Source organism: Lepidochelys kempii, chromosome 8 (assembly GCF_965140265.1).
Source record: "Lepidochelys kempii isolate rLepKem1 chromosome 8, rLepKem1.hap2, whole genome shotgun sequence".
Lineage (NCBI taxonomy): Eukaryota > Metazoa > Chordata > Testudines > Cheloniidae > Lepidochelys > Lepidochelys kempii.
Genome location: NC_133263.1, coordinates 97,168,741 through 97,194,206, shown reverse-complemented (window position 1 = coordinate 97,194,206; position 25,466 = coordinate 97,168,741). Strand labels below are relative to the sequence as shown.

At 42.2% G+C, this 25,466-nt stretch overlaps 2 protein-coding genes across 6 annotated transcripts in view; one reads left to right on the top strand and one right to left on the bottom strand.

Annotated features, from left to right (window-relative positions):
* Nucleotides 1-3,303: 3,303 nt before the first annotated feature.
* Nucleotides 3,304-11,551, bottom strand: COA7 (cytochrome c oxidase assembly factor 7). 3 transcript variants are annotated; one of them, XR_012160479.1, is made up of 4 exons: nt 11,324-11,551; nt 10,648-10,788; nt 4,258-8,694; nt 3,304-3,889 (listed from the first exon to the last, which is right to left on the bottom strand). XR_012160479.1 is itself a non-coding variant. In XM_073357686.1 (3 exons), the coding sequence occupies exons 1-3, from the start codon at nt 11,427-11,429 to the stop codon at nt 8,246-8,248; spliced, it is 696 nt and encodes a 231-aa protein (XP_073213787.1). In that variant the 5' UTR covers nt 11,430-11,551; the 3' UTR covers nt 3,304-8,245. The 3 variants fall into 3 exon arrangements, 1 of the variants encoding a protein (XP_073213787.1); XR_012160480.1 differs by having other exon boundaries at nt 3,304-3,769; XM_073357686.1 differs by having other exon boundaries at nt 3,304-8,694.
* Nucleotides 11,552-11,575: 24 nt separating this feature from the next.
* Nucleotides 11,576-25,466, top strand: part of LOC140916278 (protein zyg-11 homolog B) — a 48,044-nt gene continuing 34,153 nt past the window's right edge. Inside the window, exons 1-2 of one of the 3 annotated variants that reach the window (XM_073357683.1) lie at nt 11,576-11,679; nt 12,841-12,890. In XM_073357683.1, coding sequence (XP_073213784.1) covers nt 12,873-12,890 — 18 coding nt within the window. In that variant the 5' untranslated portion in view covers nt 11,576-11,679; nt 12,841-12,872. Of the gene's footprint in view, nt 12,891-16,604; nt 16,713-25,466 lie in introns of those variants that run through there. The other 2 variants (XM_073357681.1, XM_073357684.1) reach the window with 2 other exon arrangements.

Genomic DNA, 25,466 nt, shown 5'->3' with positions numbered 1-25,466 from the left:
ACCTTGTTAGTGAAGACAGAGGCAAAAAAAGCATTGAGTACATTAGCTTTTTCCACATCCTCTGTCACTAGGTTGCCTCCCTCATTCAGTAAGGGGCCCACACTTTCCTTGGCTTTCTTCTTGTTGCCAACATACCTGAAGAAACCCTTCTTGTTACTCTTGACATCTCTTGCTAGCTGCAGCTCCAGGTGCGATTTGGCCCTCCTGATATCATTCTTACATGCCCGAGCAATATTTTTACTCTTCCCTGGTCATAAGTCCAACCTTCCACTTCTTGTAAGCTTCCTTTTTATGTTTAAGATCCGCTAGGATTTCACCATTAAGCCAAGCTGGTCGCCTGCCATATTTACTATTCTTTCGACTCATCGGGATGGTTTGTCCCTGTAACCTCAACAGGGATTCCTTGAAATACAGCCAGCTCTCCTGGACTCCTTTCCCCTTCATGTTCACTACAAAAGGTTTGCTCTCCTGCTGGTAATAGCTCACCTTAAGTGATCACTCTCGTTACAGTGTGTATGGTAACGCCCATTGTTTTATGTTCTCTGTGTATAAATCTCCCCACTGTATTTTCCACTAACTGCATCTGATGAAGTGAGCTGTAACTCACAAAAGCTTATGCTCAGATAAATTGGTTAGTCTAAGATGCCACAAGTCCTCCTTTTTCTTTTTGCAAATACAGACTAACACGGCTGCTACTCTGAAATCTGATATGTCAGTTGCTCTACCGGTACAAATTCTTAATGGTCTTGGAGACAATTTCTGTCCCAGAAATGATAAATTATGTCTTTGTAGTGTCAGATAAAAAGGAAAGGGGCAGAAATTAGCCTTGCAGCAGTACAATAAGGACTCCTAGTATCAAAGCTTGGTTGTTAATATAAGCTACGATGTAGTGCAATCATGAAATCCATCAAGAGGACTCTGATCCTAAAAGCTAGGTTGAAGACTGATTCTTATTGATACGCTGACTATACATAAAACCCCTGTGCTGCTGAAATAAAAAATGGACTGAACCATTCTGATATCCCAGGGATGCTCCATGTAAATTGCACACGGATGTTCATCTGTTTTTAAGTTGCTTGTGTGCCTTGAGGAGTAACCACTTTAGCCACTGATTCTGCTAGAAGTGTATATCCGTGAGGCAGCTTCAGTATATGGTTGATGGATAAATAAAGGGTCTGAGCAGCCCATTTTACACGAGCAGGGCCAACCTGCTCATACAAGTGAAGGCGATGATCAGGGCCAACATTTTGTTTGATGGGCCTGATTCTCCACTGCCTTGAACCTCATATAGTCCCTTATCCTGTACGCTGTGGGTGTAAAACTTTACCAGAGCACTCTACTCTTACATCAGAGGTAGGATTTTACACCTATTTTGTCTGTGCATAAATGATTACATGAGGTGCAAACCAGTGAATAATCTGGCCATGAAGCTTTTACTCTGCTTACCCTGAAAGAGGGCTTGCTTCTATTTTCTATAGCTGACCCTTAAAATACTAATTACAGTAACACATCTTTCATTTTTGTTAACAATACATTGTAAATTGCTGGAAACTGGACTGGGGTATGTCTACACTACAAAATGACTCCGATTTTACAGAAGTGGATTTTTGGGGTAAAGATTGTATAAAGTCAAGTGCATTGTCCATGCTAAGCACATTAATTCGGCAGCATGCGTCCACAGTACCATGGCAAGTGTCAACATTCCAAGCAGTGTACTGTGGGTAGCTATCCCACAGTTCCTGCAGTCCCCACTGCCCATTGGAATTATGGGCTGAGCTCCCAAAGCCTGATTGGCCAAAAATTTGTCATGGGTGATTATGGGTAAATGTCTTCAGTCAACGCTCCCTCCCTCTGAAAGCAATGGCAGACAATCATTTCACTCCCTTTTCCCTGGATTGCCCAAGCAGATGCCATAGCACAGCAAGCATGTAGCCCATTCAGCTCCCTGCAGCAGTTATGACCATTGTAAATACCTCCCGCATTATCATGCAGAACCTGAAAAACCAGGCAAGGAAGTGATGGCAGCGCAGTAACAAGAGTGATGAGGACATGGACACTGATTTCTCTAAAACTGCAGTCCGCAGCAATTTGGAGATCATGGTGTTAATGGGGCAGGCTCATGCCATGGAACACCAATTCTGTGCTTGTTTCCCAGGCTCAGAGTGGTGGGACCGCATAGTGTTGCAGGTTTGTGATTCCCAGTGGCTCCAAAACTTTTGCATGCGTAAGGGCACTTTCATGAAAATTTGACTTGCTTTCCCTGCCCTGAAGCGCAAGAATACCAAGATGAGAGCAGCCCTCACAGTTGAGAAGCGAGTGGCAATAGCCCTGTGGAAGCTTGCAATGCCAGACAGCTACTGGTCATTCGGTAATCAATTTGGAGTGGGCAAATCTACTGTGGGGGCTGCTGTGATGCAAGTAATCAACGCAATCATTGAGCTGCTGCTATAAAGATAGTGACTCTGGGAAATGTGCAGGTCCTAGGAGATGGCTTTGCTGCAGTGGAATTCCCTAACTGGTGGGGTATAGGCATATCCCTATCTTGGGACCAGACCACCAGGGCAGCCAGTACATAAACCGCAAGGGGTACTTTTCAATAGTGCTGCAAGCTCTGGTGGATCACAAGGGACGTTTCACCAACATCAATGTGGGATGGCCGGGAAAGGTACATGATGCTCGCATCTTCAGGAACTCTGGTCTGTTTCAAAAGCTGCAGGAAGGGACTTTATTCCCAGACCAGAAAATAACTGTTGGGGATGTTGAAATGCCCATATGTATCCTTGGGGACCCAGCCTACCCCTTAATGCCCTGGCTCATGAAGCCGTACACAGGCAGCCTGGACAGTAGTCAGGAGCTGTTCAACTACAGGCTGAGCAAGTGCAAAATGGCGGTAGAGTGTGCTTTTGGACGTTTAAAGGCTCGCTGGCGCAGTTTACTGAGCGAGTTTACTGACTCACTCAGACCTCAACGAAACCAATATTCCCATTGTTATTGCTGCTTGCTGTGTGCTCCACAATCTCCGAGTAAGGGGGAGACATTTATGGCAGGGTGGGAGGTTGAGGCAAATCACCTGGCTGCTGAATATGCACAGCCAGACACCAGGGTGATTAGAAGAGCACAGCAGGAAGCGCTGCACATCAGAGAAGCTTTGAAAACCAGTTTCATGGCTGGCCAGGGTACCGTGTGACACTTCTGTTTCTCCTTGATGAAAATCTGCCCCCTTGGTTGACTCTAATTCCCTCTAAGCCGCCCGCCTGCCCCCCTTTGATCACAGCTTGTTTGCAAAGGAAGTAGTCACTATCGTTTAAAAAAACATGTATTCTTTAATAATGGATTATAAAAATAGGGAGAACTCACAAGGTAGCCCGGGTGGGGTGTGGTAGGAGGGAAGGAAAAGGCCACTTCAAAACTTGTTGAATGACAGTCTTCTGTTGCTTGGGCTGTCCACTGGGATGGAGTGGTTGGGTGCCCGGAGCCTCCCCCCACCCCCAAGTTCTTGGGCATCTGGGTGAGGAGGCTATGGAACTTGAAGGAGGGAAGGCGGTTAAACGGGCTGCAGCGCCAGTCTGTGATCCTACTGCCATTCCTGAACCTCCACTAGATGCTGGAGTGTGTCAGTTCGATCCCGCAGTAGCCCTGGCGTTGCATCCTGCCTCCGGTCTGATCCTCCTGCCGCCACCTCTCATCTCGATTGTCCCTCCTTTCCTCGCGTTCGTTGGCAGCTTTCCTGTACTGTGCTATTGTGTCCCTCCACACATTCTGCTGAGCTCTGCACGGAGAATTTCTTTTCAGCCACAGGCAAACAACCCAGTAGGAACGGCCACCTCTGAATGTCCCCTTAATTAAATTTCCCTATTTCAACCAGGTTACCATGAACAATCTCACTCTCCTGAGGATAACAGAGAAATAAAGAACAGATGTTGCTTGAATGCCAGCAAACACCGGGACCATATGCTGCTGGGCTTTGTCATGCAATGATACCAGATTATTTGCTACTAGCGTGGCGTGGGAAAGTGTCCTACCAAAGAGGACAGAATAAGGCTGCTCTCCCCAGAAACCTTCTGCAAAGGCTTTTAGAGTACCTCCAGGAGAGCTTCATGGAGATGTCCCTAGAGGATTTCTGCTCCATCCCCAGACACGTTAACAGACTTTTCCAGTAGCTGTACTGGCCATGAATGCATCCCAAGTCCTCAGGGCAAATTAATCATTCAACACCTGCTTTTAAAACATGTACCTTTTTAAATACAATACACTCACCAGAGGTCCCTTCTCCAGCTTGTTTGGGTTGAGAGGGTATTTCAGTCGGGGTGCTTAAAAAGATCCTGGCTGTCAGGGAGAACGGTGTGCTGTGTGCTCTCCTCAAGCTCGTCGTCCTCATGTTCCCTGTCCACAAAATCCTCAGGCATGGCTGAGAGTACCCCATCATCTGAGTCCACGGACAGAGGTGGGGTAGTGGTGGTGGTGGTGGGGGGGCCCCCCCAAGAATTGCATGCAGCTCAGTGTAGAAGTGGCATGTCTGGGGCTCTGTCCCAGAGCATCCGTTTGATTCTTTGGTTTTCTGGTACGCTTTTCTGAGCTTTTTAAGTTTCACACGGCATTGTGTTGCGTCCCTGCTCTGGCCTCTGTCCATCATGGCCTTGGAGATTTTTTTGAAATGTTTTGGCATTTCAACTTTGGAATGTAGTTCTGATAGTACGGATTTGTCTTCCCCATACAGCAATTGGATCCAGTACCTCCTGTTTGGTCCATGCTGGAGCTCTTTTTCAATTCTGGAACTGCATGGCTACCTGTGCTGATGAGCTCACCTGGCCAAACAGGAAATGAGATTCAAAAGTTCCCGGGGCTTTTCCTGTACACTGGGCCAGTGCATCCAAGTTCAGAGTGGTCACAATGGTGCACTGTGGATAGCTCCCGGAGGCCAATACCGTCGAATTGCATCCACACTAACCCTAATTCGAAACGGCAATGTCTATTTCAGTGCTAATCCCCTTATCGGGGAAGAGTACAGAAATCAATTTTAAGAGCTCTTTATGCTGACAAAAATGGCTTCATTGTGTGGACGAGTGCAGGGTTAATTCGATTTAACGCTGCTAAATTTGACAAACTCGTAGTGTAGACCAGGCCAAGGAGGCATAACATGCCCCTACTCCAGCATAAATAAGAATTTTTGACTTGCACTGCCATCTGTTGTCACAACGTGCACATTTTATCTGCATCTCTATGTGCCTGTGTGGCTTTTTTATTCCTGTATTAAACATCCCCCTTGAAAGGAGTTTGTAATATGGGCCATTCACTTAAAAGTTCAATGAGCCTGGTGACAGACCATTTTAATCAATAAATTCTCTAGCTGATTTAGAACACTGTGAATTATCGCAAGAACAGATTTCATTGCACACATTTGTAATGATGGCAATAAGCCAAATTCATTTTTGGTGTTACTCTATTGACATCCATGCAATTTACTCTAGGGATGAATTTGATTCAGTGTCTTTAACCAAGCCTTAAGGCTCTGAATCAGCAAAATAAATGAGGCAGGGTAAGGGGATTTTTTTGCTTAATTAGAACCCAATGAGTTAAATTAGCCTGCGCCACTTTCCCTTAAATCTATGCGAATAAAGTCCTGGTTCAGAAGCTGACAGAAAAGCAGGAAATCTATTGCTAATAGGTGGTTGTTTTCTACCCGGATGGGTGATTTCTGCTTGTGCGTGCATGAGAACCTTATAGTAACCAGTGCATACATGATAAAGGATGGAAAAGTAGCAAAGTAACATCTTTGATTACAAACAGTATAAAAATAAAACAATGACCTATGGCTGTGAGAGAGGATGGTCAGGTATACAAGGCACTAGACTTATACTAAGGAGAGCTGGGTTCAATTTCTGCCTCTACACTGCCTTCCTGTATAATCTTGGTCAAATCACTCTCTCTTTGCACCCCCATTCTCTCTATATATACAATGGGGATACTCCTCATGTTCTCATTCTTTGTCTTGCTGATTTTGATTGCAAGCTCTTCAAGGAAGAGGCCCCCTCGTACATACATGAAATCAAGCACCTCACGCAATGGGGCCTTAGTCCTCATTGGGACCTCTAGATACTACAGCAGTACAAATAATAATAATGACAATAGCTTGACTGTTTTGTTTAGTAAATCAAAGCCTCCTGAAAACACAGTACATGTAAAGTACAAAATTCCTCAATCCCCAGACAGCACAACTAGTGGGGTTGCGCACTGCGCAGGGCATGGCCTTCCAGCTTGTCCATATGCAGTAAGTTTTGCAGGGCTGGGCAGGCAGCGAGGTGGGGCTTGTAGATCTACCAGCCATTGTCTGAACTAGGCAGGAGCATCAGGAACATTTTGCCAAATGTGACTTATTCAGATTTCTTGTGAGGAAAGTGGCTGTCGTCCCATGTCCCGAGTTCCTGAAACCTCTGTATTTACATTGCAATAGCACAATCTCAACTCTGAAGCAGTGTCCTACCACAGCCCATTGGAGTACCCACACACATTATAGTCCAGGTGATAAATTAATGGGACGCTTATTTGCATGCTGATTCCGTTCTGTCCTGTTAGCAAGAACAGAGGAAGTGTTCTCCACTCCTAGCATATTTTATTCCCTCAGTTTGTTTTCTTGAAGAGTGAAATAGAATTTTGTACTGTTTTCAGCTTTTAAGAGGATGTATACCCCACTTGTGAGCCCAAGATCCCAAATGAAAATATTTGTCCCTCGTCACTTTGATTGGGGGCAGTGGGAATTCATTCTGCAGATCATGAAAACTTTACATGAAAAATAAGAAATTTAGGAAGGCAACTAAAGGGAAGCCACTAGCTTGAGGGTGATGGTAGAAGCATGAAGTTAAGTAGAAGAGACTGACAGTGAGGATTCGCTCCTGCATTCCTTCTTCACTTGATTTGGTTGCGGGACCTGGCTGAACAAGGGAGCTGAGTGCATAAGGACCACAAGATCAAATCCTTAGTTAACCTATAGCATTTACAGAACACATGGACCTTCAAAAATACAGGATGGGGAACATATCAAGACAGGTAATTTAAGATAGCGTCAGTGCAGAAATTACTATACATAAACTCTACATTTTATGGGGGACAGATCTGATTTGAAATTGGTACCACTTAAGGGAAATAAAAATGAAATGTAGCTCCACCATACAAAAATGCACTATAATACCGATGCCTCGTTTAAATTAAAATGAAGAAAGCATTGTGTGGCTTTTTGAACACAAGCGCCCCTTAGTGGTAACATACAGAAACATTCCACCATGGTTTACTGTAGGTTCGTTTTTAATGATAAAAAAATCACATCCTGAAGTCTTTGCTCGGTCAAAAATGCCCAATGACTAATATTCAAGTTTAGCCTGTGTAAGGATTTCTTGATTTGGGCTCATGCACACGCATATGCACGCACACACATTCACGTTTAAAATCAGTCAAATTATGTCCAAGAATTGAATTGTTCAATAAAATAGTAAACCCATCTGAAATAGGCTAAAAACAATTTACACAAAGAATACTTTCAGAAGTATCTAGATAAGATTTACTGGACTTTCAAGAAATCAAGATTTATATATGTGCATCTGAGTTTTAAAACTTCACTCATCACCATGTCAGCTAAGTTATATCCCTTTTGTAACCTTGGTAAACAGAGAAGTGCAACTAAAGAAACTACATTTAGAAGACAAAATAAATACCACCGTCAGTGATCAGTGTATTTCAGCATCAATAGAAGGAGCATGTCCTGTGATACACTGAAAACCTAAACTTGAGAGTGCTTGTCTTTAGAAAGGAGTGCTCAAGAGTATATACATTCTTCTATATAGCATCCCGTAGGGTCCCAGTAATATTATCCAAAGTAGTCTCTAAAATTAGACAGTTTTGCATACTCAAGTTTGAGTAATTATGCACATACAATTTTGTGTGGATGTGGAAGATTGCAGCCACAAGTCAGCACATAAAACTCTGCCTTCAACTTTAAAAGCTGGGCCCTCTGGGCCTTTGAAAATTTGGCCCTAGATGTTTGTTCGTCTGAACAACTGTTCTAAGGGGCCAACTTTTCAGATAATGGCACACCTGAATTGTACAATCAGTTGCACATCCAAAAATTTGCACATGCAAACACACACAGATGCCTCTTTTGTGAGTGCAACAGGTATGGGTTTTTGTTTGCAGCTAAAGTTTATGCACCATTTAAAAGTGCTGTCCTAGAAGTCTGTGAATGATTTAAGTGGGTTTACTCTCCAAATGTTAAGGCTCTAGAAGCTTCCTGCTGTTCTTTATGTAGGTCTCTTGCCCTGTTTTTCAGAGCCTCTGCCTTGGCATCATTCTTATCAATTCCATCTCCTAGTTTGTACATTCGACTGGCATTGGCACATGCCCACACATGACCCATGTCACATGCTTTCAAAGAGTACTTCAAAGCTAGGTTCATGTCCTTTGGTATCCCAGGTGCTCCTTGAAGATATATCGCACTAAGATTGAAGCAACTAGGAGCAAAACTGCCATCACATGCTTTACTGTAGTAGTCCCTGGCAAGGACTGGGTCAGGTTTGTCGTCATTTACTTGCCCATCGTGAGCTAAAAGTCCAACGTTGTGGCAAGCATTTATTGATTTCTTCCCACCTTTCTCGCAAGACTTCAGAAAACAGTTGTAGGCAGCTTTCAAATCTTGGGTGAGTCCACCTGCAGCCCCCCCAAAAACACAATCAAATACTAGTTTGTGTGAAGAACATACTATAATTGTGAGGTAGTGAGAAGAACATTTTCTTTCACAAATTTTTGAATACTATTTTGGAAGAATATAACTCAATACAAAGATAGTTGTAAATGTGGACTACTCTTCAGAGTGTCAAGACCTAGTCTACATTAAACACTATTTGCCAGTATAGCTATACCAGCAAACCCTCCTAGTGTAGATGCAGCTTTTCCCAGCAAAAGGCCTCTGTTGTTGTGATAGTGTATACTCTTTCCCTGAAAGAAATGAGGTATACCAGCCAAAGCATTTTTTGTCAGTATAACTATCTACACTAAATGGAGAAATGTAACCAAATTTATTCTTTCCATATATAGCCAAACCAGGTTTATCTAAAGACAACATAATTTAAACAAAATGGGGTTCAGGTAAAAGGAAGACTTAGCCTAAGCATTTGATACAAGGCAGAAAATACGACCATGGTTGACTATAATAGATAAAAAATATATATAAAAATAAAATGGAAGACACCCCTCTTCAGCAAACTAATATTTTTATATATAAAAATTTAAATCCTCCAACTCCTCCTGTTTTGTAGCCAATTGGTATGAGCATAAATAATTCCAACTATTCCTTAAGGCCTCATCCCGCTCTACTCAAGTCAACTACAGCAGCATAGGACGCTTAATTTCTCAACAAAATGAGTTTCAAGCATATCTCCAAATAATATACACAAAGGAAATGTATACAACTCTCAAAGAGACTATCTGGTTATTTGGAAGAGTATCCAAAACTTGATCTACAGGAAAAATGTTTTCTTTCTTAAAATTCCTAATACAAGATTTCCCCTGCAGTGATAACTGGAGATGTGAGCCATTGAAACAAACTGTAAACCGGTTTCAGAGTAGCAGCCGTGTTAGTCTGTATTCACAAAAAGAAAAGGAGTACTTGTGGCACTTTAGAGACTAACCAATTTATTTGAGCATAAGCTTTTGTGAGCTACAGCTCCGATGAAGTGAGCTGTAGCTCACAAAAGCTTATGCTCAAATAAATTGGTTAGTCTAGGGTGCCACAAGTACTCCTTTTCTTTTTGCAAAACTGTAAGCCCAGTATTGAAGTGGTTTCCAGCATACCCAGGGGTTGCAGCAGCACCCCTAGGTCCAGCACCTATCCCTGAGTTGGCTGGCACAAGCTAGCCACAGGTTTTTCTTTGCTGTGTAGACATACCTTGAGCTTGAGTCAAGACAGAACCCAGAGTTCAAGTTCTATTGCTTTGCAGTGTAGATGCAGCCCCACTGTGCTCATGATCTGGGAGTCTGGCAAAAGCATCCCACAATGTCACAGGCAGATTTTCTTTGTTCTCTGGACAGCCAAGTTTTCCCACACTGCACTATGAACAAAGGGCTACAGCAGCCATATTTTTTGGGGGGAATACTAGGAAGTCTGGAATATCAGGCGCTAGTCTCAGGCCTACACAATTCAGTGCAGATGCTAGAGCCCCAGGTTGGGACCCAGGGTTCAACAATTCCAAACATGAGGGTTACAGACAAGTGTTGACAGTCAAGCCTGAGGTTAACAAACCCAGGGTCTCCTAACCTGAGTTCTACTAACCTTCAGCTTACTTTGCAGTGTAGACATATCTAGACAGGCCACCAAAAACATGAACAGCAATGAGATTGACAAGAAATCTGTGCCTCCTAGCATTGAAAGGTTAACACCTAATAAAATGTTAGCTAGAAATCCTGAAGCAACTTGTCACAAGAAGAGAACTAGCTCACAAGAACAGCCTCAACACCAGTGGGGGTTGGGCTCCAATGGGTGCAAAAGGGGCAGGCCTGGGGGGCTAGCCTCCCCAAGCCAGGGGTTCACCCACTGCTCATGCTCAACACTACCCTTTCTTCCAACAGGCTCAAGGCGGGACAGGACCAATAGCTATTTCTCACCTTTCCCAGTTGCATAATAAGCTCCAAGTTTATAGCAACTCTCACTGTTCTGATTCTTTTCACAGTTTTCTTTTAGCACCTTGGCAGCTGCTTCGAAGTCCTTCTTCACCCCCTCCAAATAATCAGCCAATCGATGGCAACCTGCGAGGAAGATGGGGATTAAACGGTTTACAAACTAGGCTCAGGCTAGGCCATTTGGGTGTTTCACCACAACACAAGAAGGGAAGACGATGGGTCTTTCTAATACAGCTTGCTTATCTATTTTTAGTCTCATCTTTCTATACTACAAACCCCCTGGAAGCTTTAACGTCAGCTCTGAATTCTCCCCCCCCCATCCCAGTTTCGCCTGTGCAGGGCTGCACCCCGGGCCTACGCTGCAGGCGCGGCCTAAAACCAAACACCCTAGACCTGGCAGCGCTGCTTTGCAAGAGAAACCTCGCAGCTCCCTTTCTGCAAGTAGGGCTGGCTTAGAAGACAGCACCAGGCCCCCGAGCTCCAGGCTCTTCCCAGAGCGGTGGGGCCCAGTGACCTTGGAAGCATCTCGCCACTCGTGCATGAAGGCAGCGGCTAGGAAAGGCCGGGGACCAGGCGCGCCGCCCGCACCCGGGGGCCAGCCGCGCCGCCCGGGGGCCAGGTGCAGCCTGCAGCCGGGCGCTGCGCCGCGTTGTCCAGTTACCGTCCGGATCGCCCTCCTTGTAGCACTGGTAGCTGTACTCGATGCCCAGGTTCTCCAGGTAGCCCTTCACCTCCTCCTCGTCCTCCAGGTTGACCAGCCCGGCCATCGCCCTTCCACGGGAGGGGCGCTGGGAGAACCGCACCCGGGGCCCCGCTGCAAGGTGACTCGGCCGCCAGCGGAAGCGCCTGTCCCCTCCTGCAGGGCCCGCCCGCACCCGGAAGGGAATAGGTACCGCACACGGCCCGTGGGCGGAGCAGAGCGTCGAAGAATCGGTGCGCGGCGTCAGCCCATTTGCAGAAGCGGAGCGGGCGGGCGAGGAACGTGGAAGCTGTGGTTGGACCAGCCGCTCCTGGATGGTATCCCTTGCAGGCTACCCCCCCCCCGGCCAGGCCCCAGGGCAGGAGGGCAAGCCAGGGACACGGGGCTCTAGCAGCGGGGCTTTCTAAGCTATTCTCTTTCGCTCTCCTTTTGTCTGATCACTTTCACTTTTTCTCTAAACCTTTTTTTCCCATTCCACCCCTTCTGAAACCAGCCTTGGATCATTTTATTGCTTTAGATGCATCCAGTAAGTTGGCTCAATAGGTTATGCCTTTTGGTGCTCTTTGCCCAAAAGCCATTGAATTGATCTTACTGAATTACACCTCCGAATATACTTACAAGCACAATAATATTTTGCACCCAAAGTTACCCAGGCACTTTACAAATGTTAACTAGTTTTTGAGGTATATTTATATGAAAACGGGGAATATTTCCATTGAAAAGCAAAAGGGCTTGTTTTACTTTCTATTCTGCTTCTTTCTCTTTCTACTTCTCCTGTTTCTTTGGGTAAAATCTATTTTTGAGATACTGTGCTTGCTCTGAACTGCTTCAACATGACAGTCTCAACAAAATAAGGGGCCAGCTGCACAAGGAAAATGACCCAAACATCTCGTGTTGCTGGCAACCATTTTGAGCAATAGGTCACTTTCCTGGTGCAGTTAAGCCCTTACTTTGTTGAGAATGAGCTCACTTTCTCTTCAACCAGCTTTGAAAATGGCCTAACTACTAGTAGCTGAAACAAACTGTTTACCTGACCTAAAGAAGAGGTCTGTGTAGCTTGAAAACTTGTCCCTTGTAACAACAGAGGTTGGTCCAATAAAATATATTACCTCACCTACCTTGTCTCTCTAATATCCTGGGACCAACATGGCTTTACAACACTGTTACAAAAGGATGAGAGAGGCCTGTTGCACCATGGCTCCAGGTCACTTCCCATACTGATATTGACAATGTTTTGGGCATTGCCAAACCCAAATGTTCACTAGTGAGTCAGCCTGCCTCCCCTCCCCAATAAAAAGAGATTGGTTTACAAATTATGAGATTTAAAAAATAATAAATTTGGATTTTGTTTTTTTTGCCTTCTGGGTTTTGAGCCTACAGAGATCATGTTTTCAAGTTGTTCTTTACAGCTATAAGGGCTAGAAACTTAGTTTAAAAAAAATTAAAGCTGAGAATGTTGTGTAATTATGTGATTCCAGGAGCTGGGGCTTTAAGAAAAACATCAAATGTCATGACTTGTGATAAAATGGTGAGTTGGCAACACTTTTTTTTTGTCTATCTGGACTAACAGCTACATAGTGTTCAACACCATTTTAAGGGGAGAAGGGGGTGTTGATAACTACTGTCAGCAACTGTTCATTTTCCAAGTATAGACAAATCTTTAATGCCATCTGAACAACTGCGAATCCTAAATCGTTGGGGGCCCAGGGGCTGCATTGACTGACAAATTGGAAATACAGGGAGTGCGTGAGAAAATAATAATGAATTGGGAAGGGTCTGCAGACAGTTGGAATTGATCTTGAAAAATCCAAAGTAATGTGTCCCAGAATCATGCCCTGCTAGTGTGGGGTCTAGAAAAAGAGGACTGAGGAACAACAACAACAAAAATTAATGAAGTAATTTTTTTGTTAAAATATCAGTTATAAAATTCAATAACACACACATACAAAAAGGACATGCCTGAAAGAGACACAAACTTATGGAGGCATCAGCTGTCGGTCTCTAGGTATGGTTAAATTTTGCACTTAAAGCAGGGAGTGTTCCTATGTCTCGTATGCAGAATATGACACATCCTCCCCAATATTTCAGCACTTTACTCTGAGTACAAACTGAATTTCCTGAAAAATTACAAGTAACTAAATAATTTGAGATTAAATCAATTTTAAAATAGGTCTTTTTAAAAATTTTTGGCAAATTATCTGGCTCTCCCTCCCCCCCCAGTGATCTCAGTAACATTAAAAAATGCAAATTCTTCAAACTTTCTGTATAGATAAAACTCAACCCTTGTACTACATATGAAAAAAATAGGTTGTATGTTAACAGTTATGATTATTTTAGCATTATGATACGTCTTTAATTACATGATCACATAGTATTTGTCCATTATCTGTAATGTTACATAAACACATTGGTTAAGGTTGTTGCATATTGATTAAAATTTGTTTTGCATTTCAATAAATACGTGGTCACAGTTAAGGCACCGAAGGACAATTTTAGCATACTACTTGAGAAATTAAGTACATTCTCTACTAAATAGGTAAATGTGATAATATCCATTACTTAATTCCTTAGAATTCTTTTTTCAAATGACTAATTACATTGATGTGAAAAACGTTAACATTTAAAGAATTAAATGTGTTTGTAAGCAACCTTAACTATAACAGAATTTTTTTGTTTAAATGATACAGAGATTAATTTGGATGCTGTGTTAATATTTGTTTTATTTTTGTATCTGTATTTTAGTTAATGACATCTGTCCTGTTAAGAAAAGGGTGGAGCATGTATCACAGGGTTTGTTTGAAAAAGACTGAGAATAGATTGTGGGAGATGTTGCATGCCTGTATAGAGTGGAAGACTCTGCCTTTGTAAGCTCTAAACAGGTCAGAATGTAATTTCATAATTTTTTCTCTCCAGAAACTCTTCTCTCTTGAGGTATAACATTAGTATTAGAGGACTGGATGCCTCAGGATATCTAATGAGCTTAAGAGCTCTTTACATGCAGGACACCAGTCTGAATCTAGCACAATTTGGTAGGAATTAGCAGTTGTTTTCATCTAATGGATGTTTGGTGGCCAATGCAATGAGATGAGCTTGGTGGATCTCTGTCTTCTAGCACAATTTGCACTAGCTGGCAGACTCAGCAGAGAGGCCAAGAACTTTATGGCTCACAAGAACTGAATTGCCTGTTATCCCTAGCAAAAACGTGCCCCCAATCAAAATTGAGGCATGCTGATATTTCAGTATGTGCGGAAACCTTGCCTTGCTGCTCTGTAGATAAACAGGTTTCAGAGTAGCATCCGTGTTAGTCTGTATTCGCAAAAAAGAAAAGGAGTACTTGTAGCACCTTAGAGACTAACAAATTTATTTGAGCATAAGCTTTCGTGAGCTGCAGTATCCGATGAAGTGAGCTGTAGCTCACGAAAGCTTATGCTCAAATAAGTTTGTTAGTTTCTTAGGTGCCACAAGTACTCCTTTTCTTTTTGTAGATAAACAGAGGGCTTCATTCACTAGAGCTGCATAAGCTCTAAATCCAGATTTTTTTTTATAAAGTTGGAGTTTATGGTAACATGTAGATTAGTTTTGAATACACAAACTGGATCATTAAATTATTTGAATTTAAATTTGCACCTGGAGCTGCAAAATACTTGGCAGCTATGTACCCCCGCCTTAATCTGAAAACCATGAAACTGATTGGCTAACACTGAGGAACGGAGATGCAGTGAAGCAATAGAATGATTATGAAGGTAGGAAAGCCATGTGAGGCTCACTGATCTTTTGCAGCTTCCTATGGAAAAGGACAGGTTCTCCCCTCCCCCTTCTTCATAGAAGAGAAAAGACTAGAGGTCTAAAGTGGAAGGATTCATGGAGCTCTTGATCCTGAAAAACAGGAGAAAGTGTTACAAGTTTATTATTAGTTACTTTATTATTTATTACAAGAGAAAGGAATTTGTACAGAGTAGTTGCATAAGTAACAAAAATAGACTTAAAATCCATAGACTAAAAATAGATAAAATCTAATTTAATAAATAAATAGTTTAGGGGAATAAATAGCATGACTTACTATGGAATACCATGACTTTTATCAGGAAATTGGGAGTCAAAATTCTTGGTTCTATTCCTGGCTTCACCATATGATCCTGGGCACTCCAGACAACTTCCATGTCTCAATGTCGTCCTTTCAAATACTTATTTGTTAATACTTATTTACCATCTTTACACTGGTGGTGTGATAACTAACAATTTAATGGTCCTTTTTTATAGTCTCTACATAAGCAAAAATTCTATTGGCTTCAGTTAGGATTTTGCCTGCATAAGGACTGCATTGTGGAGGCCAATGTTTGTAAATTTGACATTCTCTAATGAAAGGAAGTATAAATTAATTTAGAAATTTGGGTCTTCTGATTTATTATTTGTTTTTCTGGTTTAGGAATAAATACTGTTCATGTGGCTGTACCTGGAGTAGTCAAGAAGCTTAAATTCAAGCTCTTTATGTTTTCATTTTAGCTGCTTAGGGTGGTATTATTACACTTTACATTGTGTAAACTGAAATAACTGAGACTGGTGCACTCTGTGCTGACAAGAAATTGTAGTGTACGTCCATGGGAGAGAAGTGTTCACTACCACCTACAACTATGGTCCAAATCTGCTCCCTTTAAAGTCAATTGCAAAGCCCTCATTGACTTCAGTGGAAGTAGGATGAGGCCTTTTACACTAGAGACTTGAAATTACTTTGTGCTGGAGCCTCTGCACAAATACCTGTTCCTGAACTTGATCAGTGACCAGTTCTACCATCAGCAATGCAGAACTGAGAATTTTGTATATCACTTAACGAGATAATTGATTATTTTAATTCTTGGTTTCTTTTTAATAAAACATGCTTCCCTGGTCCTTGTCATGCCCATTCCATTTTCATGTGTGGTTGTGGGGGATTACTGTTTGAGTTATACCAGTGCACAGGGTCACCCCATAGCTTCTACACACCACTTAATATCACCAGGGGTTCAATAGATGTTAATAAAATAAAATCAGTAATGACACTCAAAGTCCTCCCCAGGGGAAACAGGAAACAATGGTAAGATGGACAGAAAAAGGAGCTCAGTGCACTCCACAACGCTATTATTATTGGCCAGCTTGAGAGATTTTTGTTTAATGGGGCTGATTTTTCCAAAGACGCCAGCGGGCCCCCTGGGCGGCTGCGCCCCGACGGCTAACGCGGCCCCTTTAAGGGAGGCGGGAACCGGGCCCGGCCACCCCTAGCCGGCTGAGGCGGATTCACTTCCAGGTCGACGGGGCGGCCCTGTGCCCCGACTCGCTGCTGGGTGACGGAGCCTGGGGACCCGGCGCAGCGATGGTGAGTCCTTCTCTTCCCGCCTCGCAGGGGGTTTGCAGCCCGCCGAGGGCAGGGGTCCCACGCGGGGGGGGCCGGGGCTGCCTCCCCCGGGCACAGCCCCTGGTCGGCTTGGCTGAGGTAAATTCCCCTCAGGCTGCCTCGGGGGCAGTTAGAGGCGGGCGGTGAGGCCCCGGCGCTCGCTGCCACCCGGCCGGGCGCGGTACTGACGGCAGATGGCCGCGGCTCCTCGGCGCGGGGGGCGGGAGCGGGACAGTCCGCGTCCACTGCGGCCACCAGCCTGGGGAGCGGGTGGTTGAGCAACGAGCTGCTGAGCGGCGTGTTACATAAACAGGGGCCGAGGCCGCAGGGGCCGGGCGGCCGGTCCGCGCCGTGTAAGGGCCAGTTGTGGGCCCTGGCAGCCGCTCGCCTTGGGAAGCTTCCAAACCAACCCATGTCGGGCGGCCCTTTCAGAACCGCCCCAGGGCCCAGCGGGGCGCGCGACCGGGTCGCCTGCCTTCCGGGGAATATGGTCTGCGGGTGTCAGGCACCCTTTCTCTACCCATCCAGCCGCGTCCGCTGTCGGGGTTGTACTGATCTTTAACTAGTTTGGTTTCAGGCGAAACAAAACCCCTGCTCTTAACTGGAATAGTTAAATGGGTACAAAACCTGTGTGTCGATCAGGCCTACCTAATTTAAGGAGCACAAGTTCCCGCAAAAAAAAATCAACAGGGGGACTTGTGCTTCTGAGTCACTCATGTATATCACTTAACTTAATGAGATAATTATTTTAATTCTTGGTTTCTTTTTAATAAAACATGCTTCCCTGGTCCTTGTCATCCCCATTCCATTCACATGTGTGGTTGTGGGGGATTACTGTTTGAGTTATACCAGTGCACAGGGTCACCCCATAGCTTCTACACACCACTTAATATCACCAGGGGTTCAATAGATGTTAATAAAATGAAATCAGTAATGACACTCAAAGTCCTCCCCAGGGGAAACAGGAAACAATGGTAAGATGGACAGAAAAAGGCAACTGGGCCTGGGTGTTAGCTAAGGCTATAGAGCAGACTCCTTTTAAACCCAGGGTTGTGAGTTCAATCCTTGAGGGGGCCATTTAGGGAACTGGGGCAAAAAATGGGGATTGGTCCTGCTTTGAGCAGGGGGTTGGACTAGATGACCTGAGGTCCCTTCCAACCCTGATATTCTATGATTCTATGTCTACACTGCAAAAAAAGATTCACCAGGTCCCTCAGCCCAAAAGTCTACACTGCATTTTTTATAACCCCACAGCTGTAGCCCAGTGAGCCCAAGTCAGCTGACATGGGCCAGCCATTGATGTTTGTTTGCAGGGTAGATATGCAACCAAATCGGGGACCTCTGATGCTGAGTGCATAAGCCTCTACAACAGTAGGGGGAGGAGGGATAGCTCAGTGGTTTGAGCATTGGCCTGCTAAACCCAGGGTTGTGAGTTCAATCCTTGAGGGGGCCATTTGGGGCAAAAATTGGGGATTGGTCCTGCTTTGAGCAGGGGGTTAGACTAGATGACCTCCTGAGGTCCCTTCCAACCCTGATATTCTATGAGCTAAAAGGCAACTGGGCCTGGGTGTTAGCTAAGGCTATAGAGCAGACTCCTTTTATCTTTCTCTTTAAGTGGTCTTGGTGCTACAAGATGGGATAGAACACCACACCCAGAAGGTGTGTGGGTTACAGACTTGTGCTTCTGAGTCACTCATGTCTATATTGCAAAAAAGACTCATCAGGTCCTGGAGCCCAGGCTCCAGTCTGCTCCCAAATGACTACACTGCATTTTTTTATAGCCCCACAGCTCTAGCCCCATGAGCCCAAGTCAGCTGACATGGGCCAGCCATTGATGTTTGATTGCCGGGTAGATACACCCGCAGGGCTTCAGTCTACTCTAACTTTGGCTCACTCTGCGATGCTAGCTTGGGTTGGAGCTTAGGCTGGAGCTCAGTCTCTGAGGGTGTGTTGACACTAGAATAAAAGACCTGTGATTGGCCTGGGTCATCTGACTAAGGCTTGTGGTGCTTGTGCTGGAGCTTGGGTTCTGGGACGCTTCCCCCTTGTGGGGTCCCAGTGCGTGGGCTCCAGTCTGAGCCTAGACATCTACAGCCCCACATCTTGAATCCCACGACTCAAGCTTTTGTAGAGCAGCATCAGCTATACTAATAATAATTAGTGCAAGGGTTCTCATACTGGGGGGTCAGGACCCCTGAGGGGGTCACAAAGTCATTACATGGGGGGTCATGAGCTGTCAACCTCCACCCCAAACCCCACTTGCCTCCAACATTTATAATGGTGTTAAATATATTTAATAGCGTGTTTAATTTATACGGGGGGGGGTCACACTCAGAGGCTTGTGATGTGAAAGGGATCACCAGTACAAAAGTTTGAGACCCACTGAATTAGTGCTTTACAGATATTTAACAGTAGGATGAGGCATATTCCCTCTGTCACTACTAAAGCATTACAGAGGGAGAGATGGTTGGGAAAGAAATACATTTTGTTTGTTACCTTGTTGTCTTTTTGTAAAGAGTCATGATTCATCCCAGGTGGGAATGACTGTGTTTTTTTAAAACAAACCCCCAAACTGTACACTTTACTCCTTATATTTAATAAAGTTTAAACATACATTGTTATGTGAAAACATGATGGGGGTGGGGGGAGGAATTGATCCATCTTAGCTGGCAAGGGGGTTGGATATATTTTGTTTCTTAACTTTTTTGCAGGAAGAGTTAAGCTACTATGCAGGAGGTTAGATTGGATAATCCTATTGGTCCTTTCTTGCTTTATAGTCTATGAATCTAAATTCCTATTGCAGTATCATTATTCTTTAGATTTATTGGTTAGTGTCACAGTCTTAATGCTTGTTTGAGCTAGTTTTGTTGTGCACAATTTATCTAAGGAAGTTACACCAGCGTAAGATAAGGCCATGTTTTCTGCCAGCACAGTTATGTTGGTCAGTGGTATGAAAAGGTGTGACACCTGACTGACATAGCTGTGTTGGCAGAAGCCCCTAATGGAGGTGCAGGTTTATTGACAAAAACAGCAGTTTTACTGGTATAGTTTGTTCTGCTCTTGGGGATGTGTGGTGGAATAAGTTACACTAGTAAAAGTGCAGCTTTGCCAGAATACATGCATCCACAATAGGAATGCTTTGCAAGTATAGTATTACAGTATTCTTATATGGGTAAAGATCTCCTGGTGTAGTCATGGACTAAGGGGTGTCTCTAAACTGAAAGTTACATACTTTTTCAGTTTAGTTCCTCCATTTGAAAGAGGTTTAAACTAATTCCCACTTCTCCTAAAAAGTTCCTCTTATTCTGGAATAAGAGTGACCACACAGGGAATTTATACCCATATAATTAGTAAAATTGTCCTGTGTGGAGATCTTACCTTCAACACAAATGTTTATAGACTGGGACGAATGTTTGGGGAGTCTTTACAAATATGTTAATACTTCAAATTAACTGTTAATCAACTAACTGAAGGTAAAAATTAGTGTAGACAAAGAGTTTGGTCTGAGATTAAAAAAAAAAAACAACAAAGTAACCACACTTTTTGCCCTTTAAGAGCAGGTGTTGGAGACTGGAGTGGAAAATGTGGGTGTTGGCCTTGTAAGTCGGTAGAATATGTATTTAGAAGATAGTAAACAGGATTAATTAAGGAAGTAATGAATATAGGTCATATGATGTTTATGGCCATGCTGAGATGTAATTTTTAAGTAGTTCTGAGGAAATTTACCTATTAAATGCTCTGTACATTCAAAACCAATAACAAATTAAACCAGTTACTGACTCTTCTTTCCCTGCCAACCCATCAGGAGTAATACCACTGTCGCATAAAGTTCCTCCCTCTCACCCCATATGTTCTCTCTAGCTCATCATCTTGAAAGCCTGGGAAAACAGATGGGCCTTGCAGAGTGTCCAGAAAGCTAACAGATTCAGGTTCTGTTATACCAAGGTAGGAAACTGGTTCCAAAATTGAGGGTCATTCACTGAAAACACTCTGCCAGCAGCCCACTTACAGTTATACCAGAGGTTTGTCTACTTCATTTCTTCAGCTGCCTGGGTATATCATGTCTGGAGAGCTTAAGTCTTTATAGGCTAAAAGAAACACCCTAGTATTAAAATGATTTGGAGTTTTGGAGGGGGAGTTTTAAAATGCAGTGCATTTTTTACATGAAAATCTAGTTTTTGGGGACTGGGAGTGAGACTGCTTCTAATATCCGTGTAATTTACAGTTAAATATCTTTTAATTAAATCTTCATAAAGAGTAATTTAGTTATAATGTTAGGCCTAAGTTGCCAACTCTGCAAAATACAGTTAGATCCGTGGTCAATGAACTAATGTACTGTTAAAATGTAGCTCTAGTTCACAATTTCAGATGTATGGTTATACTCTACTTCCCTTTGTTTCTATGTTAGAAATACAGATCGTTAAGAACGCTTGTTTTAAAATGTTGGGTGACTTTCAGGGCTTGTTTACATGGTGCTTTAGTGCATACTAGCTGGGGTGTAAATTCTAGTTCACACCAGCATTTTGCACACTTACTAGCCTATGTGGATCCTGCTGATGCATGCTGAAAGTTCCCTAGTATACATTAACATGGTATTAAGCCCTCACTTAGGCCTGGTCTACGCTACAAAGTTAGGTTCGGATAAGTACACTTGCATCAACCTAGTTATGCATAACCAATTTATTTCAGCATAAGCTTTCGTGAGCTACAGCTCACTTCTCACGAAAGCTTATGCTCAAATAAATTGGTTAGTCTCTAAGGTGCCACAAGTACTCCTTTTCTTTTTGCGAATACAGACTAACACGGCTGTTACTCTGAAACTAGTTATGCATGTAGACTCTGCTTTCAGGTGCAACTATGTTCTGATGTGAATGTATCAGGGCACACCTCCTCTCCCACAAGTCCCACATCAAGAGCTCCTAAAGAAACCAAATGTAAGGTCACCTTTAATTTGAAATGGAGAGGAAAAGAACTTCTTCTCTTTTTAGATAAGATGCTCAAAGTCCTCTGTACTTAGCTCTTATTAGGAAGAAAAAAATCTTACTGTTACAGTTATGACTGCTCTTAAATTTTTGACAATATGGGCATTGAAAACAAAGAAGGGAATACTTGGTTTTTAGTAAATCTGTGTCCTTGGATCAACAGTACTGAATCAAGGTGGTTCTGCTGTGTTGGAAAGTTGGCATTTGTATCTTCTATTTTAAAAAGCACTGTGCTATTTATATTTATAACAAATGATAAACATGGAGCATATCCCCTTCTGTAATGGAGACCAAAACGAAGCAGCAGTCATAGGGCATTTGTGATCAGAACAAACACATTTTGCTGTCAAAGTTGATACAGGTTTCTCAGAAAGAGTTTAATGGAAAGATAAGGAGCTATCAGTATTCTGGAAAAATCTTCAAATCTTTTACAGTCGTTCATCAAATAAAAGCTAATTATGCAAAGGCTACTTTTTATTTGTACAGAAGATTTTATTTTTAAATAAGTCTGAGATATGAGGGCTTGGAAAGGAGCAGATGAAGTCATTATTGAGGATAGTGAAGCTAGCTTTTCTGCTGGAATAGGCTACACCAGCCTGACAGAAGATGTCAGATATACTTGTTGGTTTAGTAAACAGTACATAGATGTATGTGATTGTAGTTCACATTATGCTGTTTCAGAAGAAATTCAGGAAAAACATGGTTCAAGTTCTTGATAAAGTAATCCTCTTCATTAATTTTAAACTAATACAGGACTTGCTGGATTTAGGATTCTGTAGTTCAAGAATGCAAAGTGGCCCGTTGTAAACTGTCTCTAAATATTGAAACTTTATATGCAGCAAAACATTTTCTTGCTGTAATCAACAACTTATTAGGATAGGGTGGGAAGCAGAAATTTTAAATATTCCTTTTTAAAAAAAAATTATTTTTATCTGTGGAGGTGAGAATTCTTTGCTGCATGTGACAAACCTGCCCAAGAAGCTCAGTTACATGCTTATAATCAGAGGAACTTGGATTGAAGGAGGCATTATGCTTCAGGCTGCCACGTTCATTTGGTTGCTTGTTAGATGCTGAAATCTATGCCGTTTATTTTATTAACTTATAACGTACACTACTAATTAAAATTTAATTTTTCATAGTTTTTCATAGTTATTCATGCTTAAAAAAATCTATTAAAATATTCATTCATTGTTTTTAAACAAAAGCTTTTAAAAAGCTAAAGAAAACTATTCTACTTTATAAGGCAAAACTATAGTCACTCTTGGTTGCATCAGTATAATGCTGTTGTGTATCTTGGGTAATAAATATATCACTCTTTCAGATGTACATCACAGAAGACACATGAGGTCTGCTTATCTCTTTGACTGCCTTCCTTGTGACTTTTATGTATATGAACTTGACAGGATGGAAAAGTACTGAGATTGAAGGGACTCTGTCAAGTAGTTTAGATAGATAATTTAGGTGGTGTATACAAAAGTCTAATCACACATTTCAATAAAAATGTTTACGTATATTTCTATATAAAACAGCTTTTGTTCAGATTTAAACAGTCCTAGGCAGTGTTTACAACTTGAACATGACAGCACTATGTTGATGCATGAGAGCTGGAAAGTGAAATTAATTGGAAACAAAAGGAAAACTAGTTCATTTCCATTTTCCAAGTTGAGTGAAATGCAAAAACTTAACAGCATAAATAGAAAAGTAAAATTTTGAAAATTATTTCACTTCTAACTTCATGTGTTCGTAAATACAGGTAAAGACTCTATTACTTTTTAGCAGAAGATCTTGAACATGTCCATGTCCCTTTTAAGGAAAAGGACAGTACATTAGAAGATTAGAAATGCTTCTAGCTCTGATAAAATAGTTATAGGGCATGTCCCCATTGTCACATTACAACAGTAGAGAATTCCAGGAAGAGTCACTTTTTTTCCCCGACACTTATTGAGGAACTTCATTAGAACACTGAAAACAGTATTGTCCCTAAAACTTTCCCAAGCTCCCTCCCATCTTGCCAGAGATTTACAGAAGCAGTGCAAACAGCCTAATGCCTACCACTATGGGAATCAATGAAGTTCATGAAAGATGTGTGGTGTTACTGGTGTGTGTGTGTGTGTGTAATTAATCCTAGTTAATGGATATTGTTGGATGCCCTTCTGGCATGAAGAATAAGCATTTTGAATGGAATCAGACTAGAGATGGGCTGAAGTTTTGATATTTTTATTTGAACTTCCCCTAAAATTCAGGGGTGTTTAGATCTAGGGTATTGGTCTGGGCTCATCTCTGATCACAGACTGTTTTTTAATCTGCACCCCTATCTTCCCAATTTATTTCAGTTACTGGTCCATCAGCAAAGCCTAATAACATCATTGAACTTTAATCACTGATACACAGAAGTACTTAGCTTTTCTTGCAAAAAGAATGGAAAGGTGCCAAAAGCAATTAATATCACCAATGTTTTGCCTCTGTCAGATGTTGAAGCAGCAAATTACAAGCACTGGAGTTGACATGAGCAAGGGACTTTATATTAAATGGGAGTAGATTTCATATGCTGTTGATATGCTGATTCTTGATTGAAAATCAACAATCTTTATATGCTCTTCAATGTATTAAGTAATTTTAGGATAAAGAGACAATTTCTTTCCCCTCTACTTTTAAAGAGAAGTGATTTTTAATTGATTAGCCAAAATTCTGTTCAGAAGACTTTCAGACATCCTTTATATATCATAAAGAAGCAAAAGAGTCTAGACAACCCCCCCCCCATATCTTTGAGTACAGATGTAGCCAAAATTTATTGCTTACTGGTGATGTCCAACAAATCTTAGAAGAAAACTAGTTAATTAGCAATAAAGTGCAATAACAATACTTCAAAGCATTTTTGTAAATTCTAAGCATTACAAGTCCCCTGTGAGGCAAGTAAGAATTGTTTTCCTTTTACAGATGGGGAAACTGAGGCAGATAATTTTGAGTTACTAATCAAAGGTAGTAGAGGAAGTTTGTCTGAATAGGAATTATAATTTGGAGTTTCTGGTGCCCAGCCCTGTGCTTGCAACTCTCAACTGTGTTAAACTAAAATATCTTTTAGCTGACTACATGGGATTGGTTAAAGATGGGACAAAGTATGGTGAAGTTCCTGAAAGTATGCAGTACTTGGACAGTACATGGAACAGTTCGTTTATAAAAAGATACATCTTAATGACTTAACCAAGAGGATTATATGAGGCAGATGAAGTAAGAGAATGGAAGCCACATAAAGTAGGAATAAAAGACAAATATAGCCAGAACATTCAATTTAAAGGCAAAATAACATTGCTTTTGGAGTTTAAGATGTATCAAAAATTGACACCATTATTTTCAAAATACCGTAGGGGAGCATGTACTAGTCACTCAGCATTCTTTGTTGTTAGTGTTGAGAATGATTCATAATGTTTGAGAGTCACTCCTTATGATGATGGAATCTGGTTGATTAAAAACAGTAGGCAGTTATTGGGCACTGGAAGACTGAACAGAAAAACTATATTAAAAGATTAAGATTATGTATTATTAAGAGAAGTTCAGAGCTCATGATTATTCCCTGTCTTGCCGTTTGTACTGATATACCCAAGCATATGTTTTGCAATACCGTAGTACTATGTGCAGGATAAAGATAAAATTAAACAGTTAGGGCTAGTTTGGTTAAGGAAGAGAGAGGGTGTGGGTGTGTGTGTGTGTGTGTGTTGTAAAGAAGGGCCTTGACTAGCGAGTAGAAGGAAGACCT